This window comes from Panthera leo, chromosome C1 (assembly GCF_018350215.1).
Source record: "Panthera leo isolate Ple1 chromosome C1, P.leo_Ple1_pat1.1, whole genome shotgun sequence".
Taxonomy (NCBI): Eukaryota; Metazoa; Chordata; class Mammalia; order Carnivora; family Felidae; genus Panthera; species Panthera leo.
In genome coordinates, this window is record NC_056686.1 from 184,230,777 (window position 1) to 184,245,819 (window position 15,043).

Below are 15,043 nucleotides of genomic sequence, written 5' to 3' on the forward strand. Positions count from 1 at the left end.
ATGTTTTAAATGGTGGGCTTGATTATTTGTTATATATGATAACTTGTCATTTATACGTGGGTGTGTACATATAGATATACAGATTTTCCCTTCTCAGTGTTCCTTTAAACAGAGCACAACACCTGAGTTACTCGATTCAGGTGAAACTGACTTAAAGCAACTTTTCAGGAGACACACTTGTTGCATCAATTGAAGTAGCCTGGAAATTCAGATTGTAGTTAGATGTTAAACAAAAAAATTAAAAATTAAAAAAGAATTGTTTTTTCTTTAACTACAGCTGGTCTCCAGCCATAGTTTTTGGCTACTAAATGGCTACTAAAACCTAGAGTCCAGAAGAAAATGGGATCCTTTGTATTCCACTGTATAGGACTTTGATTTCACCGTTTTCCATTATCACCTCAAAGAACTTTCTTTTCCTGCCTTTTGCACTTTATATCTATGGATTCCTTTCTAGTCAAACACAAATAAAATGAATTAATAATCACTTTAAAAATGGGAATACCTAACATTTATTGAGTCAAATATTGCATATGCATATTAAAATTTGTTTATCTGAAATTAAAATTTAGCTATGTATCCTGTTTTTTTTTTTAATGTTTATTTTTGAGAGAGAGAGAGACTGTGAGCAGGGAAGGGACAGAGAGAGAGGGAGACACAGAATCTGAAGCAGGCTCTAGGCTCTGAGCTGTCAGCACAGAACTCACGGCTCTAACTCACAGACCGCGAGATCATGACCTGGGGTTGTTGGGGGTGGGAAAGAGGGGAAAGTGGATGATGGGCATTGAGGAGAGCACTTGTTGGGATGAGCACTGGGTGTTGTATGGAAACCAATTTGACAATAAATTAGATTAAAAAAAAAAAGACTGAGCCACCCAGGTGCCCGACTATGTATCCTGTTTTTAAAATTTTTCTTTTTTTTTTGTTAATTCTGGCAACTCTACACATGTGTAAGGAGCTACCACTTAGACAATGCAGACATAGAACATTTCTATCACTGGGGAGTTTTGTTCTAGATTATTATGAGCTCGGTTTACATTATGTACTTGTTAATAGAAATCAACAATAACGGTATGTATCATCCTCTTGCCATCTGAAGAGCAACACATTTTGGTAAAAACAGACCTTCATGTGGTTGAAATCTTGAATAATTACATTTTCTTTATTTGCTTTGGGGTGAAATAGCAACTGCACCTTGACTACCAGCTCTCAAGTTAACATTTTAAGGAGTAGGGCAGTCATTTTCCCTCAAATTAACCCTTTGAGATAGTTTTCCTTCCAATATCACACAAGGCATTCTTCCAAAAAAAAATGTATTGCAAAATACTATCTCCATACATTAATGTATTTAGTACATTATTTGTATAATTTCAAAAATAATAGTAAGTCTTGGCATTCCTTTGTGGTATGTTAGAGGCTGGTTGCTCTTATGGGATCATTCCAGTTTCTTTCCTTATAGTTTTCTAAATCTGGCCAGAAATATTTTTCTTATGTTTTAAACACCCCTTCAATCAGTACCTGGTAAATATGTTGTTAGAATCCTCAATAAACTATTCAGAAACTAAAGAAATAGGTTGTATTAGAGGAAGGTATTAAGAAAATTGACCTCTGTTTCTCTAATAAAAGTGGGAGAGACAGGATCTTTCTCACCCAATCAATGCCATTAATTGGTTATTGGAGCAAATAAATGATTCTCTTTACCTGTTCTCCCCCAAGTTTAAGAGGAACTAATCTGCTCAATTAACCTTTGCCATCATGGATTTGAAGCAATTTGGAAAAAAGGTTATTTTTCATTCCCCTGGGCTATTCTTGTGTCCCATGCACTTTAAGAGAAAACTCTACCCAAGACATTCCAACAAATCCAGAAGGAAAAATTCTGATTCCCCTGATGCTTGAGAAGTGAGAATCACAAGCAGGCCTTGGGCCTTTATTTCTGGAGGGAGACAGCTGGAGCTAGCTCTCTCTGAGGGGCTAAGAGCATCTTGCTCTTTATTCGGCTTCTCTGATCAGGCCTTCAGTTGGGCATCAGTTTACCCATTGGTAAATGGAGTTGAATAATATATACTTACCACTCCATAGTAAATGAATATTGAAGATCTTTGGCTAAAGAGGGCTATGAATATGTAAAAGCACTGTGAATACAAATCAAGAATTCATGACTTAGTAAAAGCTCAATATGTTGATAAATCTTGAATTTTTGCAAATGCTGAGATGTTTCACTTTTATTCAGAATATATAATAGTTAGGGATTGAGGTTTAGCCAGAGAGGCTTTATGCAAAGGACACATATGTAACTACATACAGTAAAAAGCTGTACATCTGGCATGTTGGGGGAAATTGGAGGCACCAATCAGTCAAAAGTTCTGACTAACAATTTTTTGTTGCTTTTGGTAGCTCTCTTGTTTCTTGGCCTCTCTACTAAAGCTTAGAGGCAGAAAAAAAAGGTGGAGGTTCTACTGAGGCAAAGCTCTGTCGTAGCACAGAGTCCACTGACGCAGAGATGTAGCTTGGCCTCACGCCCATGCAAAGCCCAAGGCAGCCTGGGAAAGCTCCCTGCTCACAAATCACAAGATCTCTAGGTGTGGGATTCCAACATCAGAGGATAAAAGTGGACCCCCACGTGTGAATGGATTTGTGCGTGAGTGTGGGCAGAAGCCTTGGCGGCCCATTCTACACCTTGGTGCTAATTAGAAAGAAGGGCCTCTTTCTCTGGATGGAAGCAGACCACATAACAGAGCACACGGTTTGTGGAGCCTCCACCTGCCTCCTTACCTGGATATACAGCACGCCTGTGCTGTGAACAACCCGCATAATCATTATGAGGCAGTCCCGAATATGAACTCAGGGATTTCTTTGGTCGCTCCAGAAGGATGGATCTACCTGTGTGAAGACATTTCATTGGTTTTTAAATAACTTGCTACTAAAAGCTCTGTCCTCTCTAAGTTCAGGCTGCCGGGTAATTTCAGGTGTCACCTGCTTCCTATTTAGAGGTAGAGGGTTAATTCAGTAGCTACGAGTAACGTTAGAGTTCACTCCGAGCTTCCTAGTAGCTAGGGCAAAAAAGGCAACTCAAAAAGTTCAATTGTGCTCATTATCAGCAAAAGAATATAACGTACCCATTCCACTGGAGGGACAACAACTTTTTTCACTTGCAACTCTAAAGGAAATTTCTCAAGTGGAACTTCACTTGGTTGCCAGGGACAGACATTACAGGCAACAGCTGCATCATTAGTTTCACAGCAAAAGAAATGGCACGGTCCACGTGGCAGTGGTTTCTTGTAACAAATCTTGATACCAGCAAAGCACAGTTGAGTTCACCCTTAGTAGGCTGAGCTCAGTTTGGTTTAAGTATGGATCTTCTAGTGCCTGTCTTAATCAAAAGGGTATCTGGGGAAGTAAATACCCAGTGTATTCCTCAGACCAGCAGTTCTCAAAGGTCACCTGCAGTCAAATTCTGGGCTGTGATAGAGTTTTCGCTGTTCCCCCAGAGAAAGAAGAAAAAGAAGACCGAGACATATACATTTCAGTGCAAATTGGTTAACTTTCCTTATACTTTATTCTCAGATTATGCCTCTCCAAATTTGATAGGGGTTAAAATTCTTTCCTCTGATATAATGTTGGTACAGCAGCATTGACCAGAATGTTGGTCATTTTATATTTAATATTGTTTGTTGAATATTTCATTTGCCAATATGAACTTGACAGCTCTCTATTGGTCCCTGCATCTTGGGGCATTGGGTCATTACTGGTCCACAAAGTCCTAATGTCTGGTGATGCCACCATGGACTGTCTTCCCAAAATAGCATTTTCCAAAGTAGCAGATAGTTGAGAGGCATACTTGATGAAGGCTTGACATAAGTCTTCCTGTTCTATGCTGATGCTGAAAATCGCAGAGTTTTCCCACTTCCCAATGCAATAGGCCTCCTCACTGGCACCAGAACTGGGCCTCAAGACCACCTGCAGCAACTTTGATTACATGCAAGTATTTTGACCCATAATTGGTTGAAACCCCATTGTTCCATTGTTTGAGTCTGGAGGCTTTCAAAGCAGTGTCTTTGATCTAGAGAAAGTTCTCTTATTTTTTGATGATCCTTCTGACGTTCAAGTACCCAAACTCGATGTTTGCCCACCATGGAATTATTTATAAAATGTGTTCCCAGATACTCTAATGAGCTGGCCTGCAATTGGGAAATATTTAGTAATATCCAACTGAATACAGAAAAAGGAAGAAGACTGATCGATGGATGTGATTTTACCCTTGACCAAGTTCACACTCAGTCATATTTTACAGTAATAAAATATCAGGACTGAATATAATTTGAAGCCACTCCTGGTTTCCACTAATAAAAGCAAACATCAGCACCTTGGGGGACACTGACCTTCCCATCCACAGTAGAATAAGTAAGTTGTTCCTCCTTGGGTTTTAGTATTTTGAGGTTTACATGTTACCTACCCACTGACATTTTTCTTGAAGGCAAAAACCATGACTTCCATAAACATTCCCACATTTTACAAAATTGACCACTATACCAGGCACCATCCTTGGTAATATTAATACAAAGATATTGAGAGAAACTCATCATTTACAGGAAGACACTATGCTTTAGATGCTTTAACTTTGATTCTCATACACAAAAATACTGCAAAGTAAGTATTATTTTCCTCTTTTTATTGATGTGAAAACTGAGATTCAGATTAAATAATAGCCCAAAGTCATAGAAAGCTAAGAAGTGGAGTAGTCGGGATTCACAACAGATCTTTCTGATTTCAAACCAAACACCATGTTGTTTGAATAAGACACAGTATTCTTTCCTCAAAGAGCTCATAGTCTAGCAGTCCCATTTGGCATGCTTTTCAGCCTGGAGTACTTCTGACTATGTCTCCTACATTTGGCGAAGTTCCCACCTATGAATCTATAGTTCCCCAAGATAGAAGACAGACATTCACATTCCCAATCCTCCCTGCACGTGACTTAGACGCCTTCAATCAGTTACACCTGCATGACACTTTGATTTGGAAGGGAGCACAATAACAAAAAGCATGCCATGTGGATTCCATTCTGTCAAGGGAAATGGTAGAGTCATCCAGCCTTCAGAGGCAGGAGGCACAGAGCCTCCACAGGTAGCATCCATGCTCAGGATCAGGGGACCAAGTCTTAACATCCGTGTCCCATGGGGAAGCAGTGTGGTCTCCACTAGAGAAGTCTGGAACATTGACTCTAACTTCTAACCCTGATTTTCTGACTCTCCCTGGAATTCTCTGAGCACTGTTAAGGTCTTCTAGTAAATTCCTTTTTCTGCTTAAGTAGCTTGAATTATTTCTGTTGTTGTCAACTAAAGATCCTAACTTTGTTCCCCTGACAGTGACTTCAATATAATAGACATTTCATAAATTTGGTTTGTTGGTTGATGAATAGGAAGAATAAATTAATGGAAAATAAGCTTTCAAGGCCCTTTACCATCATGGTTACCTTCTGTCTTCTGAATATACATCCATTTACCAATATTTTTTTTTCCAAAACACATTATCTAGAACTGAGATAATGTTGTAATGTGGCCTGATTAGTTTGAAGAGGGTAGGATGATCACTTCCCTTGATCTAAGCTGTATTCATATGGTTTGAATGACATCAGCTTCCTGGATAGTCACATCACATGATTAATACAAGAAACCTAAGAACTTACGGGATTTTGCTCCACCATGACCTCAAATATGTGAGGTGATTACTAGGAGAGCAAATGCCTCCTAGTCTTGGATGGCACCAATGAGAGCTCAGGGACAGAAGGGCTGAGCAAAGGTGGAATGGGCTGATTCCCAAAGGCCTTAGCTCCTAACCAGGGAGGGACAATGCTGCGTGGCCTCGGGCCAACGAGGCCTCCAACGTGAGAAGGGATTTCTGTTTGAATAAGAGGATGTGCTAGACAGCAAAATCTGTGCTACAGTGATTCTATCTTCCAAGAAAGCAGAGAATCACAGACCCAAATGAAGTACCCGGATGTGGGCTTACAAATGTCAGCCTTAGAGCTTCCTGAGGTGTCAAGTACCCTGGTAATGCATTAAAGAAATATTCAGAAAGTGGCGCCTGGGTGGCTCAGTCGGTTAAGCATCCGACTTCAGCTCAGGTCATGATCTCACAGTCCGTGAGTTCGAGCCCCGCATCGGGCTCTGGGCTGATGGCTCGGAGCCTGGAGCCTGCTTCCGATTCTGTGTCTCCCTCTCTCTCTGCCCCTCCCCCGTTCATGCTCTGTCTCTGTCTCAAAAATAAATAAAACGTTAAACAAAAAAATTTTTTAAAAAAAAGAAATATTCAGACAAAGTTTATCTCTATAGAGTAATTTAAATCCTTAATCCCCGCTTAAGTTCAAAATTGAAAAATCCAACTAGATAAAAACTATGAAATGTACCCCACTTAAACATTTATTGGTTAAAAAAAAAAAAAACAGGCTTTGTGTCCTCCTGGTATTTTCATTGGAGTGAAACAACTGACAAAAACATGGAAAATAAGTAAATTATAGATTACGTTACAAGCTATGAAAAAAGTAAAGTATGATAAGATAAAAGGGACCCAGAAGCAGAGGTGGGGGCGGTTTGCAATTTTATTATTCTTTTTTTATTTCTTTAAACAATTTTTTTAATGTTTATTTATTTTTGAGAGCACAAGAGAGAGACAGAGTGCAAATGGGGAAAGAACAGAGAAAAAGAGGGATTCACAGAATCGGAAGCAGACTCCAGGTTCTGAGCTGTCAGCACGGAGCCCGATGCGGGGCTTGAACACATGAACCGTGAGATCATGACCTGAGCCGAAGTCGGACACTTAGCTTAACTGACTGAGCCACCCAGGCACCCCATTATTTTTTTAATTTTATTAAAAAATTTATTTATTTAGTTATTTATTTATTTATTTATTTTGAAAGAAAGTGTGTGCACAAATGGGGGAAGAGCAGAGAGAGAACCTTTAGCAGGCTCCACCCTTAACATGGACCCAACACAGGGCTCAGACCCACGACCCTGGGATCATGGCCTGAGCCGAAATCAAGAGTCAGACACTTAACCACCCAGGGGCCCCATAATTTGAAATAAGGGAGTCGGAGTACTCCTCACTGAACAGGTGACTCGTGAGCAGACAGCCGGGAATGGAGGAGCGAGACATGGCTATCCAGGGGAGGAGCTCTCAGCTTTAGCAGAGAAGTGGAAAAGCGAGGGAGAGAGTCAGCCTGCGTATTTCAGGCAGTGAGGAGGTTCATGTGACTGGAGCCCGAAGCAGGGGGAGAGTGGAAGGGAAGGAGGTCAGGGAGGGTCAGATCAGGTAAGAGGATGATGGCTCCAACCAAGCTTGGAGCAGTACCGAAGCTGAAAGGTTGTAAGATTGTGAATATACTTTGAAGGCAGACCCTCCCAGGAACTTTGCTGCCAGATTGAATGTCGGGTGTTAAAGAAACAGGATAAAGAAGAATTCCAAAGTTTTGATCTGAGCAACAGGAAGCTTGCAGCTGCCATCAGCTGGGTGGGGCACATTTGGGAAGAGAAGGAGGTCATTTTGAGCTGTGTGAAGTGTGCCATCCAAGTGGCGGTGCTGAGTGGGCAATAGAACCTAACAATTTGGAGATCTGGAAAAGGTCTAGGCTGCAGAGACACACTGGGTATTGTCGGCATACGGGTACCCTAAGTATCAAGACGGTGAATGAGGAAAGAGTGTAGATCCAGGAAAAGGAGGACCAGAAAGGAACCCCGCAGTACCCTGACCATTGAGGCACTGGACAGAAAAGAGAGAATCAGCCAAACACACTGAAACAAGCAGGAAAGTAGCAGGAGGAAAACCAGAGCTGGGTGCCGTCCGTACTTCGACATCTATCTAATTCTGAAGGTTTCAGAAGGCTACTGACGCATCACATTCAGTTTCTCCTTAAGAAAGAAAACCATATTCCAGCTCTTGAGAGAAAGGAGAGGGGAAGGGAGGCGGAAAGGGAAGAGGCTCCAATAAATGAGAATGGAGGGAGAAATGAGAGACAAAGCTGTCGCACAGTAGCCTTTACGCACAAAAGCTTGAGATGGGGTAACAAGGACTTTTGAAAATATCAGAGTGGATCCCACTTTCGAACTCATCTGAATTGGCTTTAACAAGTCCTTTATAGCATTTTATAGTATCCTGCTTCTCTCTTTCTCTCTTAGAAGAGTGGAGGAAAGAAAGGAAGAAGTTGTTGTAGATGCTTCTACCTATTTAATAATAATTCTGAGATACACGAATGATCAGCTCCATTCCCCACAGAGGAAACTGTGGGTCTGAAAAATAAGCTGCAAAACCGGTGACAATAGGTACTAGGACAGTTCACTGCCCCCTCACAATCAACTGGAGACAGGATAAATTATAAAGAATTTTCCCCTTACGTCTTTCTTAAGCTGAGGGAGGGTCCCTGGGACTGCTCATTCCAAAGCTGTCACTGAGCCTCCCAGAATTCCTTTAGTCTCTGCTGTTTTATGTTAAAATAGGATTATGCCTGTTAATGGATAGGGAATAAATTATAGTTCCCTCTTTAATTAATCATTGCTCTGAACTATTTATTACAGTGTTAATGGGATATTTTTGTAATTATTTCTCGATATGTGAAGGTAACACTTTAAGCCTTTCAAAGTGTTACCGAAGAAGCTGCTTCTAGATTCTTCTGGGGCAGTTTTAGTAGCAGAGCATGGTGGGTTTTTTGTTGTTGTTGTTTTGTTTTTTTAATAGAGCTTTCTTTCAGAACAAAATTCCATCAGAAATGTCATTCTCAGATAAGATTACGAAAAAGTGTGTAAAGAGAAGTGAAAAGGCCATGTCATATAAAGTATGTTGGCCAACAAATTGGTGTTCAGTTCATCCAGGCTTTCTAGGACATTCTAAGACATGCAGTGAGAGGTGGTGTGAGATGAGGGAGAAAATGCAACCTGTGGAAGCAGGCAAACCTGGCCTTCGATCCCGGCACTGCTGTTTCCTGACAGCGCTGAATCGGCAGCATTCGAAGTCAACATCCCTTTACTGCACATTTCAGTCTTCATTTCTGTCTCTGACTCAAGAGGCCAGTCCTGGGGACATGCTCCTCCAGAGAAGACACCGTCACACCTATCGCCACAGGGCCTGTGTCACCTCCAGCTGCCCACCCCTGTCCTCTGCGTGGGCAAATGCAAAGAAAGACTTCCTACGTTCCTGCTGAGCAAGCACGGGACCGCAACCACAGTGAACCGCAAGTTCTGGGACAGTCCTGTGACGGTGAGATACCCTGGGAATTCTGTGAACACAAAGAAATTATTTGTAACCACACTGGCAGAGCAGATGTGGCAGATCAAGAAGGGTTTCCTGGAAGAAATGATGCTTGCTTGGGTTCATCCTTCAACTTGGCCAGGGAAAGAGCTCAGGGTGGTGAGGAGGAAGACCTGCAAGGTACAGCGAGTAACAGCAGAGCAAATGGGCCGTTTCACTTACCTTCCTGCTATCTATCGTGTCCAACAACTTCCCTCACACCCTCTGCAGCAAGAGGCTGTTAGCTGCCTACCCCGATATCCATCTCTCCTTCCTTTTCTGTGGCATTAATAGAACAGCTAGAAAGATTTACTAGTCTCCCTTGCATTCAGGTGTAGGGCTTGAAGAAGTCTCCACAACAGAAAGGCGGTACGCCATTCTTTATTCCTCCTTCCATCTTGGTGTCTGGAAGGTGGGTGTGATGGTGAGAGCTCTAGCAATCATTTTGGACCACGAGAAAGAAGAAACATGGGAACACCAGGAAAAGTGAAGTTGGCAGTGTGTGAGTCCCTGACAACTTCATGAAGCCAGCTTACTTCAGCAATTTCTTTCTTGTAAGAAACAGGTAAACTTTTACCTTGTCTGTATCAGTATTTGTCATTTTTTTCTGTTACATGCAGCCGTTCCTAAGTGATCCACCTTTCAGGACCATTCCAGCTCACACACAGTTATCATTTTCTTTTCCAAATTCACAGCACGGGTTTGTACTGCTCACTCAACAAATACATCTCTGAATAGTCAACCACTGTATGACTATTTTACTTATATTAAACCTTTCCAACAAGTTATAAGCTTCATGAGGGGAGAACATCAAGTCACATATTTTCTCTTGTCACCTCAGTTCCTAGAAAATTATCTGGCATAGAATACATGTTCAATAAATATTTACTCTCTGATTATGCCATCATGGCCCTGTAGAAAAAAAAAAAACGCAGGGACTTTGAAGTCTTGGTTCAAACCTTTACAGAAAGGGGAGTAACAGTGTAAAGGAAAATACCTCCTCTAAGAAAAATTTTAAAAAGACAAAACTCAACCCATGAAGTGATGGCTCTGAGGTGCTATAATACGACGACGCTTTAAGTCAAGAAACCTCTTACTCTTTCTTGGGAACAGAAGTTGCTCTCACAGAGCCCGCCTTCTAGCAGAAACCAATCCATGTGTGGGCAGAGCCTCTTTCTCTGGAGTTTGTCACCTATGATGAAGTTTGACCCCTAAAAACACAACCTCATGCACACAGAAGCTACTTGTGCCTCAAGTCACATCCTCTCACACGTGCTTTCAAGTCTGTATCCCAAATGCAGAAATCACTCCCATTTGCATAAGTAATGTGTTTTGCTTTGTATTGAGCCTCTAATTTTTCTTTACGAACCTTCAGAACTCTGTGCTTTGGGTCTGTCTGCTTTTTTGCAAATATCCAGCATCTGTCCATAAAACATATCTACATGACCTGTGAGCTGTTAAGTATCATGGAATAAAAAAGTATTATGGCAAATGAAACTAAGGAAGAAAGGAAAGAAAAATTACATCTGTATGTTAACCAAATGCAAAACACGCAGACACACACACACACACACACACACACAGAAAAGACAATTTACAATATCAAAAGAAAACAAAATCACTTTTTAATTGACTTTCTCTTTGCCAGTTCTGAAGTTAAGCACTTGCTCCTTCCTTATTAACTTTAGTCTTTTGAGCAATATTTTCCATTGTAAGCACTTTCTAAAAAATCATTTTCACACATTTCTCAGATACATCAATCCTTCCGGCATTCCTCTCTGCGCACATTATGGTACCCCAGCTCTAAATATAAAAGACTTTTATTATGTCCATTAACCATGGACATATGTGCTCCAAAAGTTTCCTGACACGCAGTCATTTGTGGGTTTTTAATTATAAACAGAAAATATTCACTAGAAAAATAAAGAAGCAAGCCCATAAATATATCTCTATACACTGGAGTTTTGTTTGTATACGGCAAAACGTTTGGATACACGGCTTTCCCCCTGGCCAGCTTCAGAATGCGAGCACACATACGTTTATAAACACACAGACATGTACGTAAATTCACATGTACAACTAAATCCATGCATCGTACAGGACTCAAACATCTGCAGTTATGGGTACTGCTGCCTTATTTCTAAACTAAGGGAGCGAATTTTTCTTACACTCACCAGGTCTCACTCCACACGAAAGTTTAAGTGGGAAAGAAGGCAATGCCCAGTAAAATACTTGACAAACGAAGTCATATTTATTGAATGCGTTTTATTTTAACAACCAAAAAATTCTAACAGCCTAACAATGCACATAAGTTAAAAATTAATTATCACTTAGTGATAACAAAGATAGTTGATTTACATGGAAAAAAGAACATTTACAATATGTTAATCCTTATTCACATTGTTGATACCGCAATAAAACACAATTTGTTTTTTCATTTCACAAAAAAAAAAAAAAAAAAAAAGGCGGGAAATTGTGCTTTGTCAAGAGGCACTACAAGAGAAAGTTTCTTCTTCCAAATAGATATTATATGACAGATATTGAATAAATAGACATATATGCATTGTAATTCGCAAAGATCTGGCAAGACCACAGGCTAAAATGCCCACAGATTCACTTAGAATCACTGCAAACTTGGCAGTGAAATTAAAAAATAAAAGGCAAGACTTAGCATTGAAAAATACCTAACAAATTTTTGGTTGAAGTGTAAAAGATACCAAATGCGGATGCCATCGATAGATGAACCACCTTGTAAGAGCTTGGCAACATCAGTTTCCATTACATGTACAGAGTGACCTTCAGCAACAGTGTAAGAAGACAATTTGGAAAGAGTAACTCGGAGATCAGGAAGCAGCAAGCGTGGACTTTCGGATTAAAGCTGCAGCATACTACGGCAGCAGAAGGATGGGCCCGGGGCTTAACTGCAAACAACCATCCTTTTGCAAAGGTATGTGACGCTCGTGTCAAGATAATTTTTTCAACATCGTTATTTGAAAAAGTACAGGAAAATGTCCCTTTAAAAACTCCAGAGGTTACTGAGCAGCTAGAATTAGCTTGTATTGCAACATGTCTTCTCCCTGTATATTGTAAGTTCTGAGTTAATATCTACACATAGAGGTTTTGTTTTTTTTTTAACTCCTACCTTTTATACCTTTCAAATATATAAATAGTATTAACAGTTATATTACAATGTCTGTGTAGTAAACAGAAAATAACTTTCAAAGTGATATTGCATGAGGTCTTTGACAAGGTTGCATGAGAGCAGAACTCCAAAAAAATCCAACCGTGTGGGACTGTCTGGCGGCCAAGGTGAAGCACGGGTTAGGTTTGCAAGGCCAGTCCTGCAGGTGAGGTCACCTCTTGCAATTACTCTAAGTACAAGTGGGAAGAAATGCTACTGGTGCTTCTGACAGGAAGCTACAGGAGGTTTGGAGAGCTATAGTAGGTTGCAGCTTTAATGCTCATTCCACTAAACAGCCAGTCGGCATTAGTTCTGCTTTACGTAAGGTAATTGCTATGTCGGTAACTGAGAAAATATTTCCGTTTACGATGAGTAGGTGATTCCACCGAAATCGCTTCGCTTACTCTATTGCCTGGAGCTGCACAATGATTCAAAGAAAGGTTCTTATTAGGGCTGCCATACCAGGGAAGGGATGAGGCATGTGAGAGCAGGGACTCTAGAAGTTTGGTCAGGTGGATGGAATGTGGACGAAGAAGAGGAAGCCCAAAGTGAAACAGAAATAGGAAACATCTTTTGGGAGATGGAAGGATGGAGGTTTATTTGAGAGGGAACCCCTTTAACTGGGCGGCAACTTCTTTTCTAACTTAACATTACATTGAACTATTTTCTATTAAAAAAAAAAAAAGGAGAAAAAAGAAAAAGAGAAAACAGCAACAACAAACAACTTTTAAATGAGCAGGCTTATTCATTTTAAGATCTGAAGCCACGAACAGGTAAATAAGTTTCACAATAAAATGTGGCTCATACTATGAATTCCATACGTCCAACGTCAAAACGTCATTTTATCAAGACAAGTTTTCTCTGTACTGAATTTCAGTTTTATTCATTTGGAATTCCACAGAAATGCATCTGTTCACTACAGTAATGACAAGTTGAATAACGGAACACGTCGAGTCATTTTAAGTGTGCATTGTGTCTTAAGAGCAATTTGACTTGTATCATTTTAAGGTGCCCTGATTTTTTTTTCCACTTTCCTTTCTTCTTTCTTTTTGGCAGTGTTGATTTATTTTGTTTAAATACATACCTCAAAAATTACCCATCAAGCTGCCAGATAGGAAGCCATAGAATTAAAAAAAAAAAAAAAAAATCAGGGACAAACACAGAAAATAAATAGGAATTCAAAAATAGTCACCCCACCCTGAGAGCAGGCCGCAGTTTATCAAAAAGCCAAAGCGACTCACTGTGAAGTGGTTTTTTTTAATACATAAACAAGTCTCTTCTTTAAGAACTCATTTCACAGTCTATTCTTTCAGATTGTAAAGTTCTCTGTCCCATGCAATTTAATATATATATGTAAATATATAGATATATACATATACATATACACACACACTTGTAGCTTCCTTCATTTGTTTCGTAGGTCTTTTCGTCCTGGAACTTGCCTGATGTCTCTTCCGTAAGTGCAAGGATAATGAAGGCAGAGTTTCCTGTGATTATAATTACTATGATCCAGTCAATTGTAAAAGTGTAACACTTTAGTGTCTTTGCCAAGGCGATGTCTGATTCGGGAATACTGAACTTATTCAGTCTATAGGTGTATCCTGTGCAACAAAAAATGTCAAAAAAGGTAAGAAAAACAAAACAGACAAAAATAAAATAAAATAAAGCAAAAAAAAAAGTTTTTAAAGAAATTAAAACAGAAAATCCTTGGACCGATGTATTGCTTTGCCTGGTAGGAGTTCACATTATCTCTGGTCGATTTCAGCAGGCGCGGCCTTGCTCTTTTCAGCATTTTCCTCCTCGGCCTCTACTTTGTACATCTCCTCAGAGCCTTCCTCACTGTCGTTCTCCTCGGACTCTGTCAGCAGCTCCTCGTCCTTATACTCAGCCACGTCCACCGCGGAGCCCAGGTGTTCCTTGAGCTTCCCATGATGCTTCACATGATACCGCTGGTTCTGGAAGAACTTGATGATGGTGTGTTTGGGGAGATCCAGCTGAGCAGAAAGCGTGTGGATAGCTTCCTGATCAGGGTACAGGCCCACATCATGAATAAAGCTTTGGAGGATCCCCAGGGCTTCCAGGGAGATCTTTGTGCGAGACCGGGGCTTTTTGGCACAACTGTCTTCAGTCGGAGGAGGTGGGGGTGGAGCTTCTTCTCTGGGAGGGGAACTCTCCTTGGCTGGCTGAGACTGCTGTCTATGAAGGACCTGATAATTAAAATTAAAAAATATATATATATTAACATTTGACGCAGGATTTTACCTTTCAAAAGCCATCATTCCTCTGAAATTGTGTTGTCTATCTACCTTTGGAGTCACGTAGTCATTTGGAAATTCAGGTCTTTTGGAAACATAAAAGAATTTCTGGTGATTTAGAGTCTCATTTACAAAACAAGAGGTTAAAAATAGTTTGCTAACGTGTATATTCTGAGGCGCAAAGAAGTTAAGTCTTTTATTGCCCAAGGTCATTTGCTTTCAAACAATCTGGCTCCAGAGCCTTCCCTGCTGTTAACCAGCATGATAGGCCACCTCTCTAAAGCCTAAAGGCAAAGCAGTTGGACTCCGTGAGAAGTACTGGCTCTCCCATCAGACC

General features: G+C 40.5%; 1 protein-coding gene across 3 annotated transcripts in view; it reads right to left on the reverse strand.

The window, feature by feature from the left end:
• SATB2 (SATB homeobox 2) overlaps positions 1–15,043 on the reverse strand; it is a 218,708-nt gene that overhangs the window by 19,968 nt on the left and 183,697 nt on the right. The window contains exon 11 of one of the 3 annotated variants that reach the window (XR_006205634.1): positions 2,770–2,877. The exons of 1 other annotated variant lie outside the window; for it this stretch is intronic. Coding sequence is in view for 1 of the 2 variants with exons in the window: in XM_042949623.1 (XP_042805557.1) it covers positions 14,197–14,658 (462 nt within the window). In the remaining variant the exon portion in view is untranslated. Of the gene's footprint in view, positions 1–2,769; positions 2,878–14,164; positions 14,659–15,043 lie in introns of those variants that run through there. One more of the 3 variants, XM_042949623.1, reaches the window with a different exon arrangement.